Raw genomic sequence first — 22,118 nt, 5'->3', positions numbered from 1 at the left:
GTATCTATCCCTGTGAGAAGAGAGAGAGAGAGCTCTGACAACACAGTACAATCCTCAGTGTTAACTTATCCACTTGTAACTCTGAGAGGGTCCAAATGTACATTTGTACCCTTGCAGAGTTAAATGAACACAGAGTAATTGACTGTGTGTACTATTCTATCGGGTGTCTGACAACAAACCAAGTTAACTCAAAACCTGTCCTTATCCCTGCCGCACCACTCGTCTCTCTGTCCAGCGTATGTGAGTGTGTAGTGTGTGTGTAGTGTGTGTGTGTGTGTGTGTGTGTGTGTGTGTGTGTGTGTGTGTGTGTGTGTGTGTGTGTGTGTGTGTGTGTGTGTGTGTGTGTGTGTGTGTGTGTGTGTGTGTGTGTGTGTGTGCCCTTGCTGAACCCATCTCGACACTCCCCACTTCCCCCCAACCCTCGGCCCCCTTGTGGAATGTTCTGTAGTGTGGGGCGGCCTATGGAGGAAGGGCATCCCAGGACATGGCATGCACATTGCACACACACGCACACACCTACTGTACACACAGACGCACACACACACACACACACACACACACACACACACACACACACACACACAGAGAGAGGGAGAGAGAGAGAGAAAAATACAGCTGTTGAGAGCAATCACAAACCTTTGGCAGGCGTCCAAGTCAAAGACGGGTGGCGTTGAAGGCCTCCGTTTAGAAAGAAAGAGAAAAAAAAGTCCCACACATTTTCCATGTATGTTGTGTTAAACATTGAAGATAGAAACTTGGCAGTACAAACCCACATTACCCTGAAATGACTTCCCAGCAAGGAGGGGGAGGGGGAGGAGGGGGGAGAGAATGTCATAAACACCCAGATAAGAGCTGTCCTTGTGTTGCCTATAGGCTGACACACACATACACATACACACACATGCACAGTGCTCACACATACACAGTCACACACAGTCTCTCACAGTATCTCTCACACACACACACACACACACACACACACACACACACACGCACACACACACACACACACCTATGGTTTCAGATTGTTCTGTCGACTCAAAAGAAGCGTGAACAATTCCACCCTGATCTTTTCATCCATGTTATTTTGAGATGAGGGAAAGCTGAGACTTTATGCAGAGATGGCTAACAAAAGAGACTCACGCACACTTCAATTCAAATCTGCTACTACATACCGGTATCTGAATTTCACCCTTGGGGGATTAACCTCATGCGATCCCCTATACCCTATGTCTCTATTCCGGACATTCATAATAGGTGAACATTCAGCAAAAATAGGTCAATCTACAAGATCACAACGTGTTGCGGCGTGCTGTGAGCTTGGTGTTTCAACCCTTTTCACATCAAGGCCCATTATTTATTCGGCATTTGAGCCACGGCCATGCACCATTTGGTGAGATTTAGCCTCTCAGATACAAAAGTAAAACCGAATATTTAGTTGTCGTTGGATAACATTTTGTCCAAAATTCCATGCTGTATCGATGATGGTACCATTGGGAGAGATAACATTGATCAAAAATAACAATTCTTCTACATGCTCTAATTGTGTACACTTCTTGTAAAGTAAGTAATGCAGATTTTTTAACAATAATGTAACTCTTGAGAGTGTAAAATGGTCCATTTGGACCCCCATTAGGGTCCATTTGGTTCCATTTGTATCACTCTCAGAGTTACAGACCCATAAGGGTCCATTTGGTTCCAAACTATCATTTAGCTGGGGACCCCCTGGGGGTCCCCGGACGCCACTTTGGGAACCAGTGCTGTATGTAGGGTTTGGAACTTTACATATTTGATAACTGTTATGGGTTATGAGAATGGGAGGATCAGAGGCATTTTACATTATACCGTACACATTCTGTATAGTACACACTCTGGGACATTATAGCACAGTGGTTTTCAACCAGTGGTCCGGGGACCACCAGTGTTCCTTGAGGGGGTTCCAGGTGGTCCACAGCTAAATGACGGAGAGTTGGTATACTTGGTAACCAAATGGACCCTTATAGATCTCTAACTCTTGAGAGCGTGAAATGAAACCTTCATTTGACGCTCTCAGGAGTTACATTTTATTGTTAAACATCTGCATTACTTAATTTACAAGACGTCTACACAATTAGAGAATGTACAAGACATGTTATTTTGTTCAAAGTTTGCCAACAGCATTGAATTGTGGGCAGAATCTTATCCAAGGACAACAAAATATTCTACGTTTGGGGTCTGAGAGGCTAAATCTTATCAAATGGTGTTCTGTGGATCAAATGCCAAATAAATAAATAATGGAACTTTATTATGAAAAGGGTTGAAAACCACTGTTATAGCAAGGATAGGAAGGAAGATGGCTGCTATATGCCCACATGGCAATAATGAAATGTGGACTATTACCAAGAAAATAAGGCTTCGATAGCCATCTTGAAAGGAAATACACGACACAAGAGAAGTGCCGAAGGTACAGTAACTCCAGTAACCAAAGCAGCAGGGAGAGTGAGGGAGAGAAGGAACTGACAGGAAATGAAGAAATTGCCACAAGCTACACTCTGTCTAGCCGCATACTGTACACATGTACACACACATGTACACACATGTGTGCGCGCAGGCACACACACACACACACACACACACACACACTGCAGGAGGAAAGCCATTGTGCTAGAGTCAGATGTCAGGGTTCATGCGAGGTAAACCGCTCCACAAACAGACAGCCAATAGAAAGCTTTGAACAACAGTAGTGGGTTGTGATCAAGACTTTCAGCTCAATGCTAATGCACAGCTGCTACTGAAATAAAGGTTAACCATTTTATTTGGTGATTGTGGTGGCAGCCATTATTTTCTTTTCTTTTTTTTACCCCTTTAACTTTGGTGGCATTAGGGAACTCAACTGTATTATTTTGTTTTTTTCTTTACAATAGCTACAGTTGCATCATGACATGAATGCACATAGTGGAAAACAATATAGGCCTATTTTGTGAATTTAATTCACTTTAACTTTAACTTGCATTAACATCATCACTGAAATAGTGAAGCTAAAGCTAATTCTAGAGTTGAATATGAATATTTATTGTTACTGAACGCTTGATGCTAGCCTCTACTACGACATCACAACTATTTAATCTACCGTATCTGCATTTATGATTGTGCAGACATAATGAAACCGATACAGATAAAATCCCAAACAGCTAGGCTACATATTGCTACTGCTTATGGGTGGAGAGGGGCGCGTTTTTTTTTCTTCAAGTTTATCGTGACGCAACGACCGACAATAATGTCATGTCACTTTCTCCATTCATTCCATTTGAAACAAACTGTAGGCTTCATAACAGTATACTAAAGCTATTTAAAAGTTAGCGTTGTCGGTGATCGTATAGGTTTATACAATCGTAAACGACACAATCATTCACATCGCTATCACGTAGCAGCTACTAGTACAAGTTCAGCGTTTACAGTTTGCGAGGAGGAATATATTATGGCATATTATATGGCTACATCCTGGGCATAACATTAGTGGCATTTCTATAAAAGTCCATAAATACAGGCTAAAAGTGAATCACCCTATAGTTGAACTGTTTCAACCCACATTGACCACAGTCTTGTAGTGTACAGTCAGCAGAATATATCGGGGACATCAGATCAGGCTCAATTGTAACGTAACGTTATATATCGTTAATAAAAAAGGAGAGAGAGACGCGAGAGAAACGAGCACACAGAATCAACAGCAAACATAATACTAAACTCGGTATCCGGGAGTGTATCCTCCTCCTACACTATAACGCGACCATAGGACTGTATAGCGGGTCCATTGGGTTACATTTTAGTGGTGGATAGGCTACATACAGTCCCGATAGCACCGGAGTTCTAGGATTTGTGAAAGCAGAGAGAGAGAGAGAGAGAGAGAGAGAGAGAGAGAGAGAGAGAGAGAGAGATCGGGGGGGATATAATATATTTACCCGATATGTTGCTCCTCCATAAAATGCGGCTTGTCTGTCAGCTCAGTTGGCACGGAAGGGATGAGGTTGAGGTATATAGCCCGCTTATGGATATGCAGAGAGAGAGAGAGACTAGAGTATACAGTAGTACACTACGTTTCAGATCTACTGTGTAAAGTTTTGCAGGTTCCGCCTATGATCATGTAGCCTAGTTAGTTTTAGTGCAGGCCCTGTTGGTTTCCACCTCGATTTTGTCACTCACTCTGTCTGTCCACTATACAGCTTGGTCACTCGTCCCCATCATCCCTGTACTCACTGTGACTGTCCCCCCCCCTCCTCCTCTCACACAGTACACACACACACGCACGCATGCACTCATTTTCTCTCCCCCCCTTCTCTCTCTCTCTCTGTCTGTCTCTGCGACGTGCGTCTCTCGCTGTGCAGGAAGTGAATGCCTCTCGCTCTCTGCCTCTCTCTCTCTCTCTCTCTCTCTCTCTCTCTCTCTCTCTCTCTCTCTCTCTCTCTCACATGAACAGTATATGAACTGCTGCAGCACGCAGCCTGACATCATTCGCCATGGATGGCATTCACTAAAAATACTTTTTTTCCCTTTATGACAGACATTTTGGATGAAATGTGCCCGGCAGCGTCATTTTACTGTATAGTACGTACTACGACTACAGTACTAGACTACAGTATTATTAATGCACGCTTTCAGCAGCACTGTACTGTAGTGTACTGTACTGTAGCCACCAGGCTACTGTCTGCATGCTTCCAGGCTGAATTATGCACCTTTTATCACTGTCACATGAACTCGATGCACTCCTCTCTCTCTGCATCGATCTTAAAGCTGCACACACGGAACTTTTATTGTGTCCTGTACAGTGGTTTTCAACCCCATTGTTAGGCTACCATTATTTATTGGGCATTTGAGCAGCACGGACCACGTACCATCCATCTGATGAGATATCCTCTCAAGACACAAAACTAAAGAATATGTACACTTTTCCATTGATGTTGTACCATTAGGAGAAACAACAGGCAAATGATAAAACTAACAATTCTAGGCTACATTCTGAAATTGTGTAGACTTCTTGTAAATTAACTAATGCAGAAGTTTAACAATAATGTAACTTATCTTGAGAGCCTAAAATGAAACCAATCACGCTCTCAAGAGTTACAGATCTATTAAGGATCCATTTGATTACCAACTTTCCAATTTCCATCATTTAGCTGGGGACCAGGAACCCCGTCAAGGACCACTGGTGGTGGTCCCTGGACCACTGGTTGAAAACCACTAGACTATTAGGGAGACACTGATACCACAGCCTATAGGACATATATCCACTATATCCACCAATGCAAATTTAGAGTTGTATTTTTAACATAACAGTGAAAATAACGTTTTATTCATTATACATGAAGTTCCGGATTGCAGCTTTAAAAGGTGTGCACCGCGGTAATATTGCCGCACCGGGTAAATGTGGCGAGTCTTCTTGTTACCGCCGCACTGCACACCGGCCACCGGGGAGATGTATTATCCGTTTAAATGTTATTAAAGGGTGATATGGAAATAGGACAGCACAGCAGCATGGGCGCCGTGTGCTTTCAAAGCAAATTGACATGTGTGTGTGGTCACCTCACGTGGCCTCATGTGATGACAGTTTAGGCTACATGATGCGCATGTGTGCCACTCTCCTAAATTATGAGCACTAAACTGCCTGTCATGACCTCAAGTCAACTTTTCTTTACTGAAGCCATAATGTTGCCCACATTCACCTCCCTGCTGCTTTCAATATAGACAGCTGCAGCCACAGAACCATCATTTTTAAACACATTTGACATTTAAACAGTTTAATACAACTACATTAATCATCTTATTAAAGCTGTTTCACTGAAATGGCAGGCTTTTTTTTAAACGAGCTAGGCTAAAGCACATTATCTAAACTAAAGAGAATTGATTTTTTTTTAAATTAATATCTATTTCTGATGCTAAATGAATACTGCTTTAGTTGCTAGGCTACAATGAATTACATTATTACACAAACAGCACTATACTGTAGGAGCTGTTTTTGCACGACTTTAGGGCTCAGCCTTACAAAAGAGAAGTTGCAGTGGTGCAAGAACGACCTACAGAACCTGTGTGGAAGCCAACTGTCACAATATAAATGTAACCTGTGACCAATGACCACACACACACAGTCACACACACACATACACGTTTGTGTAGGACAGTGGTTCTAAAGCGATTTCAAGTCAAGGACCCGATATGTATTTGGCAGACCCCCATCTGAAAAGGGTATATGTGCCAGCTATAGGGAGTAGGGACCCCCAGAAGAGAAGATGATTGATACAAAAATGTACAAGCTTCCAGTTCCAGCTTGTACATCTGCTATTTTTAAATAGCCAACATATAAATGGATAAAATGATTGTGATGCCATTATTGCTGGGGAGGCACTGTTAACTTCACCCCCCCCCCCCCCCCCCCCCCAAGGACTTCACTGAATTCACACACTGCACAAGTTGAATGGTAATAGTTTGTGCATGAAACACACCCAATACAATAACTGATAAGGGACTAATGACATAAATGTAAACGTTAAATACAATAATTAATTGTCACTATTTTGTCCTAGTATATACTGTACATAAATGCAATAAAAGAGGTGAACAGGGCAGGCTGAAAGAGACTGAAATAAAACCATAAAGAGCCCTTTAAACATGGAAGCTTTGAAATATCAATTTACCAAGTCACACGAGTTAGAAATGGGAAAAATCTTCCATGTTTCATAACTCCTTTCTTTCATAAAGAAAGAAAGAAAAAGCAGTGCAGTGTATAACGGTGTGTGACAAAATACCTGCGGTGAATTGTTGTTACATGTCAGTTCAAGTATTCCAATTCACCTCTGGTCCTACTGGGCTGTCAAATGTGACTGGTATGTATGAGGCATATGATGTGTTGATCCGTCGGAGAACAATGGGATATTGTTACAGTCATTCGCAGCCTCAGGGCCCTGCCAGCCTTGAGCATGTCTCAGTCAGGGCAGGGCCACCTACCAGGATCAATGGAATGGAAGCATGTGCTGCTGTCGTTAGACTCAACCCTGACATCTCTCTGCCCCTTCTAGGTGTTTACTTGCATTATAGCATGACAGTTGAATAACCACTTTACCCCGTATATACTTTGTTGTACATCAAATAGTGGGAAAAACAGCAGACTACAAGCTCACAAGAAGACGCCGAATGCTAGGGTTCATTCAAGTGGTTAAAAGGGGAAGATGAAAAACATGAATTGCCAAAATCCGCATACAAACTATTGCCCTGGGGCGATACTCATAACTACATCAATATCATATGGAGGTGGCGAGTGAGTGCAAACTATATTACACCATGTCCTCGCCTTCCCTCATGGCTACTAATGCACAATAAATCAGGCAGTGTTGATCTAACACCCAGAGGGACCTGTAAAGGTCCATGTTTACCCTCTCAGTGAAATGAACACCGACGATTTCACGGCTTATGGGACGAGTCCTGGCTGGCTTTTTCGTGTCCTTCTAAGATCATGTAGGCCCACTTTAGGCCATGTGAGCAGGAGGCTATATAAGGTGATTGGGACACAGCCAGTGCCATTGTTATGGTTGGCAGGGGAGGGAGGTGTCTGGTTGTGGTTGCTCATTGTATGCTGAGGGAAGCCAAACAGAGCCGCCTGTCAGAGAGAGAGGTTCTGGGGACCGTGTGAAGTACAGCTAATGGATCACTTGACCCAAAAGTAATCACTCCGTTTCAACTGGTACATGGTCTTATGGCAATGGTTGAGGCATGTCAGGTGTTACTATAGATAAATATAATAAACATGCATTCTCATAGTACTGTACACATGTTTGTGCGCGCACACACACACACACACACACACACACACACACACACACACACACACACACAATAAAAATGCCACTAATGGAATCACATTTCCCCCCAATTAATAAAATTGCTTTTCAAATAACTTAAAAGACATTTAACCTCACTTTACTTGGTCACTTCATCTATCCAACACAAATTACATCACTTCATTCTGATGTAGGCTATTATGTTTAAGGCTTGCCTCAATTTGGCAACATGGAGCTCTTACACTCTCACCAACTTCTGTATATTTTGGCACATATTACCATCTTGCATGACACAGTCATAATGCATTGCAAGTCGGTTTTAGAATTGTCAGTTTTCTTTAAAAGATTAAGAATTATCCACCTTGCACATTTGTCCTTTATTGTATGCCGACTGGCACCCCCTAAAAAAATAGTATTGCAACCAACATAAGATATAATCCAATCACATATTTTCATACTTTGTAAACAGTATAAACAATCCTTTTGGACAATCTGACAGGACTTCTATCCTATAGCAGAAAAAGCTCATGCAGAACTTCTTTCTCCACAGACAGATATAACAACAGACTTTGGCATGGATATGACTGACTACAAGTACAGTAGGGGGCACATTACTTGAAGCCAGTGGAATAGCAGTTGAGGAAACAAAACTCCATGAGTGCCCTTGAGGCTGTCAGAATGAAAGAGACAGAAATAAAGAGAGAAAGAGACAGGCAGACAACAACAAACTTAAAATGAAGGGAATGCAGCGTTCTCACATTCATCATTATTTAGAGAAGTCATTCAAGTTAATTGACTGAGGTCCAATAACAGGCAACATATCACTATACAATAGGATTTAATTTCCTGTCACTGAGCAGGTACTATGACTGAAATACAGGGTTAAAGGGCACAGAGGTCAGGACAGCCAAGGAAGGAACAGAATCGGATCAGCAGGTCTAATGACGAAGACGGATTGAATTGTTAAGACCGATTTGGACAGTATACAGAAGAAGAGGGGAGAGGTTCCGAGTTGCCAGGATTCACTTCTTAGCCTCTTGCGAGTGCTTTATGCAGGCTTAAATTCTAACCAAAACATACTGTATAATATATGAATGGATAAGCCTACTTTGATACATCTAAGGGGCATACTCCTAAGGGGCTATGTACACAGAAAGTGTTTTTGTTTTAGTGAGGAGCACTTTGGATATCATGTCCAGACAGAGCACTCCTTACTGAAGTGCAGAGATCGTTTATTGATGCAAGCAATGTTTGAACCCATCAAAAAAGTGATTTCCAAAAGTTGAACTATTTTCTACATGAAGCACCCATGGCGCTCCACCAAAAAGAACACTAGACGCCAAAAGTGCTGAAATGCAATTCTTGGTGGTGAGAGGCGGCTCTCTGCATTGCATCTTTACCATAGAAATGCATCACAGCAAGACGCTGGAAGCTCAAAAATGCTTTCTGTGGACATAGCACCTAAGACATTTTGATTTCACAATTAGTTTTTTTATGTAACATCTAAATGGATGGATGTTTGTTCATCTACAATGGCATGGGAGAAATGTGTGCAACCCGTCTATTGGACAATGTTGTAGAATAATGTAGATAAATACTACAGGACTAATAGGATATTCGGGTATTGTCCCAAAACGTGAATTTCGATTGGTTTCCATGTGTGAATGAAGCCTGTAAGATTTAGATTTCACAACTATAGTTCTTGGGACATTAATTCTGATGAGTTGTAGAAAGTGGGGTACAAAGCAGAGTATTGCAAAGGTAGATTTTGTCCCTACTGTACAAAGTCACACAATTCCGAAGATTTTGGATACAGTGAAAACTTTGTCATTGTACGTTTGTTTCTGCAAACTACCAGATACGTTGCATTTACCAACGTTTCCAAATGCGGACCATGACCATTTCCAAGTCAAGCACATCTAGTATGTGCAATTTAACTAAAGTAGATCATAACTGATTGCCATACTCGTACAGCGCTGCGTCGTCAACACGGCCATCAACATCACTCGGCAGTTAGCACAGGCACTACTAACCGCGCTCGTTCGGCATCGGCTTTCACGTCACACTGCTCAAGTTTTACTGCTGAAGGGGCGACGACTGCCTTGACAGATCGAGATACAACATATCTGTGGCTTGCAGAAAAAAAAACTTCTCCCCCTTGTGCTTGGGTTGCAGCGTTGAGTGGATAGAGAATCTACAAAGTACACCGTCTCGACTCTCCTACATGATCAATGTTCTGCCCCATTCGTGCTACATATCCACAAAGACCATGAAGCACCAGCCCAGGCCCCCGACCAGGAATATGGTGACCTGCATGCTGTAGATGAAGAGGTCATTGAGCACCCCAAAGTCAAGTCGCCGGTGACCTAACAGCAACAGGATGACCGACAGCTTGTACTGCAGGCGCAGGAGGACACGCACACTGACGTACTGCAGGCAGAAGACAGCCGAGAGCGTCACCCACAGCAGAGAGGTCAGAAGGCTGCAACCAAAGTAGAGGAGGAACCGTAAGAAGCCATACATGCAGCGCGAGCGCAGGTACAGGTCAAAGTTGTTGTACTTGGTGCGCACCAGCTGGTTGGCGTGCGTCGACCCGCAGGCCGTGTGCATGCAGGTGGTGTGGGGGCCGTGGAAGCTTCGCACCCGCCGGGGGATGGGGATCACAGGCATGAGTGGGCTACTCGAGCCCCACCACGGAGTAGCAGCAGCAGCAGCAGCACACCGTCCCGGTCACTGTAAGTCAAGTCCCCCCGTGCTGCTTTTGCTTCTAGGGTGAGAGTTAGCATCGTTAGCTAGTGGAGCTCTGCTAAAAGGTGGGCTCGTTGAGTGGAGCCCCCCTCCCAGTCGTGTAGTGATGTTGCTGTTGTGTTGACTTTGTCTTGCTACGTGGAAATCCAATTAGCAATGTTCTGTTGGTGATGAATCCGGTTCTGTGAAGAGGACACATTTTGTTTGTCACTGTACTATAAGCATGATTCATTTTCATTGTGCAATGTGCACACATGCTCACAGACAAAAATATTCTAGTGATATTTTTCTGTTGAGTGTTAATAGTTCAATATTCCATAATAATGGTTATAAAGTGTTCAGTAACCGAAGTCTCCCCGTCTCTCAAGCTACATTTTCTGGTTCTGATACAAATGGGCTCTATGCACACAGAATAATGCTTCCTGCTTCCGGGCCGCTTCCCTACTTCCTTCATAGGTGTTACCACGAATTAAGGCTCTGTTCCAATTAGTGTACAGTGGTTTTCAAACATTTAATTGGACCCTCATAAATCTGAGTGTACAAATGGAACCAAATAGACCCTTACAGGTCCATTTGGTTCCATTTGTACAATATCAGAATTACAGACAGGTACTGGACCATTGTTTGTTTCTTTAATACAAAAAAAACTGTTTTAACAAGAACACAACAAATCAATCACAGCACCTTTAAAGCTGCAGAGCATGTTGAATGTGGTCTCCCTACTCTTTCATTGAGACAACCGACTGGTTGGAAGGCCTGAAGCTCATTGAAAAATCACACTCGTGTGAACTGAGTGGTGCAACTCCCCCTCTCTCTCTCTCTCTCATTAGCAGGCAACAGTGCAGCACTATCTCTCTCTCTGTTTCTGGCACAACAGCGCCCCTACTGGTACTAATAGTCATACCACGGGTGCTCATAGTCACATAGGTGAACACGGACAAACAAAGCTGTTCCTTGGAGTGGTTGCACCACTCAAAAATATACCGGTACGCCATTTTAGGCTTATCCCATGCATGATGGCAAATGTTGTCGAGACAAAAGTTCTGCTGGCTTTATCACGGAACATGAAAAAACCAGGTAAGGAAAAACGTATTAATATGCATAATCAAAAGCTCAACAATAAGGCCTTGATGCAAGTCTGACATATTATACTATGACCGTCTTTGATCCAAGGCTCAAATATAAATAAATATGATCAACTATACGTTTTTCTTTAGGGGGGACGACAGCTATAGACCACCCTACCATGTTCACAGCGAAGACGAAGCGATCGAGCTCCTGTTCCTCCAGCATTCAGACCTTAGAGTAGATATATAACTCTATGATTCAGACAGGCAGCTCCTGCTGCTTCGCTTCTGGGTAAACGCAGGCTAGCATCACATGTTTGCCATTTAGCCGACCTATCCGCTACATAAACAGGTATGTATTCTTTCCAAATTGCAAAACAGTCGTGTTTTTAACCGCCGCATGTGCTTAATTCGCTACATGGTATGTGAACAGAGGTCCATAGTTAGATTAGTTATACAGCAACAAGCCGGGTGTGTTATGGTAGCCTACATGGTGCTGTCTGTAGAGTGTAGTGTACAAAATCATATACGCCTTGTCGTAAAATGTATCAGTCGCTGCATTCACGACATCTACCTTCAGCAGTAAAGGAGAAGACACTCTCAAAGTTAGAGCTCAACTTATATTATTGAATACCAAATATATTATGATGTTATACATACTATACGCTGTGTGTGTGTGTGTGTGTGTGTGTGTGTGTGTGTGTGTGTGTGTGTGTGTGTGTGTGTGTGTGTGTGTGTGTGTGTGTGTGTGTGTGTGTGTGTGTGTGTGTGTGTAGACCCCACTTTGGGAACCACTGGTCTAGAGACTCTATAGAGACTAGGGTCATTCTAGATTCTACCATGGTGGCTACTGTACTAAACCTACATTAACCACTTAAGCGCTTTAATTTATATAATTTGGCAATTTGAAAGTATAGCCAATCTCGACACGTTAGTGAGCTTGTAGATCTGCTATTTTCAAAAATATAGTCTATAGATAGGTGCAGGTGGTTCTAAAATAAAGATGGCTGACTGATAACACAAGGACCGGTCTCTGAATATTATATTGCAGATAGTAGCTACCATGACTTTTTAATTGTATCAGAGACAGTATTTGTACATTGTGGTATTGCTAAGTAAAAAATGTGCTTATATCACCGCTGGTTGTAAGCTGTAGTGTATAAAATATATGAAAGACTTGTGAGATTGATAGTCTATCGTTGTAGGTGTAAGTTCATTTGGTGTTTATTGTTGTCAGTCTTTTAATTGTAATTGTGCTGCTGTTTTAATCTTTGATGCTGTACCTTGGCACGAAGGCCTGGATCCCCCTCCACCCCCCTTGAAATTAAAGTTTGAGAACCATGCACTGTGATAGTTCCTATCCCTCATGCCTCATTAAAACTATTTATCAATAGACAAGTCAACAAAGAACTTAAAGGAGAATTCCATGCTAGAATGCTTTCTTATCTTTCTTACCTTTCTTTGTAGTCGTTACGTCCCCACCAAAGAGGTCCAGGTGTTTTTTTGTGCAAAAACTCCTTATTGGCTATTTTCCCTACCATAAACCCTCAATGAATTGCATTGGATTGAATGGGGCTATGGGGTGTTATGCTAGTTCACTTATTTCCATCGAAAGAAGTAGTAAAGTGTGCCGCTTGGGATATTATTTACATTATGAAGAGAGGATGTATAGGCTACAAAGAAATTATAATTTTGAGCGATGGAAATAAGCGAATTAGCACAACACCCCATAGCCCCATTCAATTCCCATTCAATTCAATTCAATGCAATTCATTGAGGGCTTATGGTAGGGGAAATAGCCAATCAGGAGCTTTTGCACAAAAAAACACCTGGACCTCTTTGGTGGTGACATAACAACTACAAAGAAAGGTAAGAAAGCCTTTTAGTATGGAATTCTCCTTTAAGTCATCAACCCTTGTTGCCCTGAAGAAAACCATTTGAGTCTGAACCATATCATTTCATTATGAACTAGCTTATGAACTCTGAGCTTTTTTAAAGCTTTTTAACTCTTTATTTGGTAGAGCTTGAAAGTGTGTGTGTGTGTGTGTGTGTGTGTGTGTGTGTGTGTGTGTGTGTGTGTGTGTGTGTGTGTGTGTGTGTGTGTGTGTGTGTGTGTGTGTGTGTGTGTGTGTGTGTGTGTGTGTGTGTGTGTGCGTGTGCGTGTGCAATGTGCATGTGTGTGCGCGAGCGTGGGTGCGTTGTCTGTTTGTGTGCTTATGTGATCTTGAGAACGTGATCTTGAGAATGGTTAGTATGTGTGCTAACTTGCACAGGGCCTTTCTTCAACTCACTCTGTAGATCAAGTAACCTTTACTGACACTGGACAGATTTATGATTTTCCCAAATAATTACATCTGGGCTGTTTGTCAGCTGGCCAGACGGCAGTGGGTAAGACACAGCTCATATGAAGATAAATCATAAACAGGGGCTTTAAAAAAAAAAAGAGTTTATTACAGTCGTTAATGGTGTGCTGGATCACTTTGCTCAGGATTTAAAGGTATATTATGCAAAATAAGAAAAACAAACCTTATAATATTTAATCAAACATACATAAAGCTGTCGGGGAGCCTGAATAAATTTGTCCAATTAACTTGCCTCCAGATTATTATTGCATTTACTAATTAAATCAACAGTGTAATAATTTGAGTGGCAGCCAAGGATTCATGCAGCTTTGGGCTCAGAGATGGGGCTTCCTCCGAGACCAGTAGGGATGTTGATCGACCACTTAAACCTTGTTGACAGGAGTCCCCCAGGGTTCTATACTTGGCACCCTCTTTTTCCCCTTCAAACCAAATCTCTGTGCCGAAAATATGCAATCTACAATCTCACAGGTTGCAAGTTCTATGCGTTGTGAGTTTGCAGCGCTCTGTGAGCTTGCAGCTGTACAGCTATTCCTGTTTAATATTTGCTTATACTTTTCTATTAGAATGTGCCCAAAACAGGATCGCCATGTTCATGTGTCACGTTCATGTGTTGCACTGTATAGAATACCTACTGAAAGATTGGACTAACGTCTAACGGAAATGTTGTTTGAAATATCATCTAAACTAGACGACGTCTAGTTTAGATGATATTTCAAACAACATTTCCGTCTCTCATGATATACAGTACAGCTGTGGTTCTCGAATTGTGGTCCAGGAACCCTCAGGGCTTTCATTTGTACACTCTCAGAGTTATGAATCATGATGGTCTAAGTTTGAGAACCACTGGTATACAGCACTGATATATTATTCACTGTTGATCACACACTCTTTGGACTTAGTTATTGACCATTGTGTGGCACCTATAGACAGCTGAATGTGTGTCCCTATGTGTAGTTGTGTACGTGTCCGTCCAAGCACAGACATAGCGTTTGTTCCCCGCCAAGTGTCACTGTTGCGCAGCCTAACCACACACACACACACAAAGTACAGTACAGTACAGTACAGTACAGTACAGTACAGTACAGTACCACTCAGTTCTGATGTTCTTTCTTTGTCTATAATATGCTCATTCCCAAAATTATATATAACACCCCCCCCCCCCCCCCCCTTGTCTAAACCTCAAGGGTTAAATATATTCCAGATACAGAACTCATTGTCTGTCTGCTCTCCTGATAAAGCAAGGCAGTGTGAATGTTTAGCCGGGGACCGTAGTTTCACTGACGGGGGCTAGAGAATGTCCGCTGACATGTGTGGGTCACGGCTTTAGGAACAAGGAATGCTCTGTGATGTTGTATATACAGTACTTGGCTTAATTTATTGATTTAGTGAATGCAAAGTCCTCGAGGCAAGCGGTCAGCCTCCTGCTCTGCTGTATGGAGGGTGACTAATCCTCCTTTTAGTGTTTGGAGAGGGCAAGCTACACAACGACCGTGTCTTCATTGTGTGTTCCTTCCTTCTCCACACAAGCACACAGACATGTGGGCGAGTGCTGCTGCTGCCCCGGTTGTTCTATTTGTACGCTCTCAGAGTTAAATTAGCATTGATTTTAGGTTATAAATTGGGGGTCCCAGAGATAGAAATGCCATTAAATGGGGGTGTGTAGACTAATGCATGTCAAACTGGGGGTCCTTGAAATTAAACAGGTTGAGAATCACTGCTAGAGCTGTAAAAGTCTTCTCTTATGGGGGTCCCTGGCATATCTTTTCAAATGGGGGGTCAGCAGGCTATTTAGTGTCAATTTGGGGGTCCTTGACATGAAAAAGTTTGGGAACCACTGGTGTAGGCTGGCCAAACGGCTGCTCCTGAATCAGTGCAGTGTTTTTCCCAACCTGGGGTCCATGCATGCAGGGCAGGGCAGGCCCCCCTTGTTGGAGGGGGTGCCAAATATCACAGAGGGGCGTGAGGCCTTGGCTGTTTGGAGGCAGTCCAATTGTTTTAATATGTTGCACAAAATCGTACCACTTACTTTCACCGGTGGTGTAAACTGTAAAGTAACTGCTCTACATCTCAGAGGAGAATATTTAACTTTTGCTCCACTCCAATTATATGCAAACTTTAGTTGCTAGTTACTTTGTACATTTTGATTATTATTACAATAATAATATTATTTTCAATTTATTTTTATATACGTTTTGAACGTTTGAATTCGGACTTTCTGCACAAATGAGTATTTTTTTACTTTTGGTTCTTAGTATATCTTGATGACGATACTTTTTGAATGATGCCTTTTGAGCTTGTACATGCAGGGCTATTTTTGCTATAGGTCTTGCAGCATACATGTGGTGGTTAACATGTCTCAGCTTGTCAGATGTAAGAAAGGAAGAAAAAGGTTGGCATAGCAAGCCACTGATGTAGTGCACACTGACCCACTGTCTCCTTGTGAGCTTGTGCCAGGGACCTCTTGAGTGCGGTCTGACGGCACATGTTTGTTACACGCTTGGACTCCCATTATTTTCCCCAAGCTGATTGGGTGGTGAAATTGGATATTGGTGTATTCTTCCAAATCTAGATGGAAGGCAGGCGGGCTGGGCAGTATAGGTGGATTAAAGACTTCTTGGCACAATGAAACACTGTGGTGCAAAAGGAATAAGTCCATATTAGTTCGATATAGACTAATTTAAATGATTAGAATTTATTAGCTGAATAATTATCACAGATGTAAACATATTTATATTTATGCGTGTGTGCGTAATATGGGTGGTTCATATATGTGGTATAGGTTTAGGTGGTAGTGCACAAGATGGAAGCAGTTATCATCTCCATCACTAGGTGGTGCTGTTTGCTCAGGTATAATCCCATGCTGGCACTTTGTAAATCTATAGCTCAGACTCAGGTCCCTCCTGCCCTCCTGACTCCTGTCCTGCATAAACTTATATGAGAAAATTACCGTTGCATCATTCTCACCTTTTATCACTTGGCTACGTTTTATTTAGTTGGTAGAAACGTGCACACACACACACACACACACACACACACACACACACACACACAGTTCTAAAAAATAAAATAAAACACTCAAGGGCATGGCACCAAACTATCCCCATTCCCTGTAAATAGCCCCATTTGAACAAAGTCCAGCTCTTGCATTACCACCGTCTTTGATAAATGGAGTGATACAGCACCATTACAGTTGCAAATGGCACTAAAATGGTGCCAAGATTTGATGTTGCTTCCCCCCCCCCCCCCCAGCATCTGCTTAATAAATGCACGCAAAGCAGAGAGAAGCTCCACTGTCGAGTACCGTTATCAAGAAAAACGATGTCAATAAAGCCCACGCTCGCGGTTCGGGTATCCAAGTGCCCTTGTAAAGAGGATATACACTGCATGGTCCCAATCATTCATTATGGCAATATTAGCAACTTAGGCCTTTATTTTTAGACCTACAAAATGTGCTTCTAAATCCTAAAAGTTTTCTGTAAAACCTATATGTTTCTATGTCAGTGGTGCTCAACTTTTTTCATGTCAAGGACCCCGAGAATTGTCTGTATTTGCTCGTGGACCCCCATGTGAAATATGTTTTTCCAGGGACCCCCATGTGAAATATGTTTTTCCAGGGACCCCTATGTGAAATATGTTTTTCCAGGGACCCCCATGTGAAATATGTTTTTCCAGGGACCCCCATGTGAAATATGTTTTTCCAGGGACCCCCATGTGAAATATGTTTTTCCAGGGACCCCCATGTGAAATATGTTTTCCAGGGACCCATAATGCTTAAAACACCAAAAGGGGTTCCCGACGTCAATGCTTAAAAGTTCTAATGCTTATGTTTCATGTCCCTCGCAGGATTCGAACCCTGGTCTCCCCCTGCCTGGAAGACCAAAGTTCTACCAGTCTTCAAGAGGAATGGAATCCGTGCTTGGCCCTCCGGGGGTGATATGATGTGAGTGAGATATGAATTGGCTTCAGGCAGTAATACTTGTAAACTTGTAGGTGTTCTAGCTCGCCAAAGAAAACCCTAACACTGCTCATCTGCCAGTAGACCCATGGGTGAGGGCAGGTGCTGGAGTCACAATGAAGTATATAAAGGGAGGTTTTGCACCATAGACTGTAAAAAAATATTGACAAAGCGTTCTCCGGGTCAGATATGGACGTAAGATGAAGCCTGTCGGTCCTTGAATTGTAAATCACCATCTTTCTAGATCCGTTTGGGCCCAGCTGGCCATTGGCTGGCCCAGACAACGAGGCGGGACTTCCCCCCTTCTTCTTCGTTGGTTTTTATTTTGACTCGAGCGGGGAGTGGATCCCGATCATAGACTGTAACGGTAGCCACGCCCCTCAGAACATACTCGACTTTATGATAATTCTTAAAATAAATGGGACCATAATTTTCCAAAAAGAATATTATGACATGAGAAATGAGACTTTAAACTAGTGACTGGAAGCAGAAAGTATTCATGACCATGTTTATTAAGGTAATACAGTCTAGGTGAAGTTGGGCCCAAATACATGGACCTCTATGGGGTTTCTCGTTTTTTTTTTTTGTTATATGAACTTTCAGGAAGTCAGGATTTCCTACTGGCTTCAGACACTATTGGCTTCACTGCCCCCCTGTTTTGCACACTCAAATCTGCGCAAGATACATTTTTGAGGGCTGCTAGCCTCTCCTATGTCCAGCTTTGAGGGTCTGTAAACACAAATATTGAAGACAAAAGTGAGGACGCAAGTTGTGATTGACCAGAATGAGATGATGTATGAGGATAAGTGTACACACACCCGTGTGAAGTGAGTGAGGGCACTTCACACGGGTGTGATTTTAGTTTTTCAAGACGGCAAGTAAGTAAGTAAGCTTTCGGTGAATAGCCAGCACTAAAATCTAAAATGACACAGATGCTTTCCCTGTTTTAATGCGCTAAAGTCCGGTTTAAAGCTCAAATTTAAGAAGATCACGCCAACATCTTCCCCGATACATCTCAGCCGCAACGGGTGTTTACAGTGAGTGAACAAGATTAAAGACCCAAAATGACAAAATCCCCTTTGACTACTCCAAAAATAGGCTACACTTGGGCCAAATCAATTAATTCATTAACTAAGTAGCGGTCTCGGCCAATAGTTTAGCAAAGACAAATTAAATCAATTTGCGAAGCTAATAAGACGAGAGAGACTTTAATTAGTTAAAATTTAATTAAAGGCATGTTTGCGGCATGTGGCATCATGAGGCAGCTCAATGGATCGCCTTGTAGAAAGATCCATGTGGCCTGTCACAAACTCCAGACATCCACATTTCTCGGTCTGGGATAAAAACTCTACATGCAAAGTAATCAATGCATGTTTGTGGTTGCCTATATATACCGTATGTCAAACAACAAATTAACATGCAGTTAGTTTAATATGTAAGGCCCTCTAGTCTACAGCCTTCTGTACATATGATATCTCATTTTCCTTGGGCCAGTATAATACAACCAAATTATAATATTGTATGTGTACTGGGCCAGACCAGTGGTCCTTAAGGGGGTTCTAGGTGGTCCCCACTCCCCAGCTAAACTATTCCGTCCTTGTTTTGGTTTTGAGGATAGTGTTATAGTTTGCAGATGAAGTTATGAAGTGTAGATGTTAAAAATAAAATAACTGACTGTAGTGTCAATCTGCTGCAGTTCAACAGACAACATTATTCACTAGATGTCCCTCCTAAATTCAGTATTTAGAGAGAGAGAGAGAGAAAGAGAGGATGCGTTGAATGCAATGCAATCAAGCCACCTGTTAGTCATTCATTATAACCTGTTGTTTATGAACCATGGATGATCCAACTTTGATCTGCTCTGTGCTCCTCGCTGTACTCTTTCTCCCTCTCTTACACTGTATTGTACTGTACTGTACTCTTTCTCCCTCTCTTACACTGTATTGAGTCACATTTGTCCCTGGATTAAGTATGGCTGGTGTTAATCCCTGGCATAAGGGGCTATAGGCTGGATTATGTGCTGATGTGCAAACATCTGTATGGTGGTCTCAGTGGGATGTGGGGGGAGAGAGAGAGGGGCTTGTGTGAACCGAAACCTGGAGAAACAATGGCATGTCGAGGCGCTGACAGCCATCACGGAGCTGGACACAGTGATGGCTGTCAGAGTCAGAGTAGTATTATATGGTATACTGGACATCTTGTACTTACAGTATGTTATTGTTATGATTATAAGTCAAATATTTAACGTGCTCATTAGGTGTATTTTGTCCAGTGTGTGTGTGTGTGTGTGTGTGTGTGTGTGTGTACTGTAACTGTAGTAGGTCTTTTGACATTTGACCACCTCTGGCTTTCAATGTTGATATATGATGCAGGGCATCCAACCAGTATGTGACCTATCGTAAAGCAATAATCAATCGTTGTGAATATTGAGGAAAGTGTGCTTCCACATTTAAGGGAATGAATATATATATATATATATATATAGGCCTGTGTGTGTGCGTGACTGTCGTGTGTGTGTCTGTGTGCGTGTGCGTGCGTGCGTGCGTACACGCACCACATTTTTTTTTAAATAGCAGTGTATACGCATGCTTAAGTGAGTGGCAAAGTGAGTTTAACGTTCCACCAGACAGGACTGTTCTGCTTGGATGTACAGTGTGGGCTGTCAAGGCCAGAAAGTAGTTTTCTGCCACTCATTAGGCGTTCCCGCATAACTTCCGGGTACAATGATGATAAGCAGATATACAAGTAAGACGCGCAAACGCGGGACGCGAACGCAGCTCGTGTGTGTGTGTGTGTGTGTGTGTGTGTGTGTGTGTGTGTGTGTGTGTGTGTGTGTGTGTGTGTGTGTGTGTGTGTGTGTGTGTGTGTGTGTGTGTGTGTGTGTGTGTGTGTGTGTGTGTGTGTGTGTGTGTGTGTGTGTGTGTGTGTGTGTGTGTGTGTGTGTGTGTGTGTGTGCGCTACAGCTGCGCCCTGTGTGTGTGTGTGTGTGTGTGCTACAGCTGCGCCCTCTGGTGGCGGGCGGGTGGTGTAACAGCGGGACACACAGACATTCAGCCCTTGCTGTCATAGTAAGTGGCTTACTGCGTTCGCAATCACTGCGTTCGCAATCACTGCGTTCGCAACAAGCGCATATAGTGTGTTACTTCGTGCTGCACTTTTTGAATTGAATATATAAATATTTTTAAAGCAAACCCCCTTTAACTCAAACCTTTGCTTTCCAATGGAGCAAAATAATTTGAGATGGGGGGGGGCCGTTCGACGGCCATTCAGATTCACTTTGAATAGCATCAAGAGTTCTTCAGAAAACTGCTAGGATTTAGATTAGAATGTGGAATGGGCCTCAGGTCTTTATGGGTTAATAATGACATTTCTGTTTAAATTTACAAAATTCACACGCGTCATTGTTTGCTTGTTCGCAGGAGAACCACCTACTGTATCCTTTATCGATAGTTATCAGAGAAAAGTCTTTAACTGTCAACCTAATTCAGCTTTCAGTATTTTACAGATTTCACATAGAAAATTACGCATTTACATTTTGGCAGTGAATGAAGTTATGAATGTGTGAGTAATATGATTTTAATTTCAAAAGGACAGGCATGGGGGTTGGGGTAATGGGGTTAGGGGGATTAGGCTAGCTGCTATCTCCTTTCCTCACTGGAGGGACTTGGAAGGAGGAAGAGCTTGGCCTGATTTACGTTGGCGAACAGATGGTGGAGAAATGCTCTGTTTGGAGAAGATGTGCGATTTATTCCAGTTGATATTGGGTGGCATTTGCACTCTTGGGGTGTGTGTGTGCGTGTGCGCGTGCGTGCGTGCGTGCGTGCGAGCGAGAGACAGAGAAGGGAAAGAGTTTAATATGATGCCAGACAAGCGAGGTTGAGACAGGGGTTCTCACAACGGGTCACGATGCTTGTAGATTGTTTGTTTTAGAATAGCTGAAGTTTAAAGTAGTATAAGTACGACATAAAAACAAACTCAAACGTTATTATTTAAAACATAAGCACAGTCACAAACGGTGTGCGCGGCGCATTTGAACTTGACCTGTGTTGAAACCCAACACCACATTCCGTGAATTCAAGGCATCACGAGAAAATAAAGTCATTTTGGGAGTAAAAACGCTGCTAATCCCACCAAGCCTTGTTCTCCACTCATCACTTTAACCTAACGCAATCCCACCATC

At 42.7% G+C, this 22,118-nt stretch overlaps 2 protein-coding genes across 5 annotated transcripts in view; both read right to left on the bottom strand.

Moving 5' to 3' along the window:
- The window catches only part of nacc2 (NACC family member 2), a 61,736-nt gene extending 57,496 nt beyond the window's left edge, over nucleotides 1-4,240 (bottom strand). The window contains exon 1 of one of the 2 annotated variants that reach the window (XM_083792896.1): nucleotides 3,939-4,240. The gene's annotated coding sequence lies outside the window, so the exon portion shown is untranslated. Of the gene's footprint in view, nucleotides 1-636; nucleotides 653-3,938 lie in introns of those variants that run through there. The other variant, XM_083792898.1, reaches the window with a different exon arrangement.
- Nucleotides 4,241-7,943: 3,703 nt separating this feature from the next.
- tmem250 (transmembrane protein 250) lies at nucleotides 7,944-12,116 on the bottom strand. 3 transcript variants are annotated; one of them, XM_083793497.1, is made up of 3 exons: nucleotides 11,886-12,116; nucleotides 11,759-11,852; nucleotides 7,944-10,735 (listed from the first exon to the last, which is right to left on the bottom strand). In XM_083793497.1, exon 3 carries the CDS (start codon nucleotides 10,473-10,475, stop codon nucleotides 10,056-10,058), a length of 420 nt encoding a protein of 139 aa, XP_083649623.1. In that variant the 5' UTR covers nucleotides 10,476-10,735; nucleotides 11,759-11,852; nucleotides 11,886-12,116; the 3' UTR covers nucleotides 7,944-10,055. The 3 variants fall into 3 exon arrangements, with proteins under 3 accessions (XP_083649623.1, XP_083649622.1, XP_083649621.1); XM_083793496.1 differs by having other exon boundaries at nucleotides 11,799-11,852; XM_083793495.1 differs by having other exon boundaries at nucleotides 11,799-12,116.
- Nucleotides 12,117-22,118: the final 10,002 nt, after the last annotated feature.

Source organism: Protomyctophum parallelum (assembly GCF_964188405.1).
Source record: "Protomyctophum parallelum genome assembly, chromosome: 21".
Classification (NCBI taxonomy): Eukaryota; Metazoa; Chordata; class Actinopteri; order Myctophiformes; family Myctophidae; genus Protomyctophum; species Protomyctophum parallelum.
The sequence above is the reverse complement of the archived record's forward strand: the minus strand, read 5'-3'. Positions and strand labels throughout refer to the sequence as shown.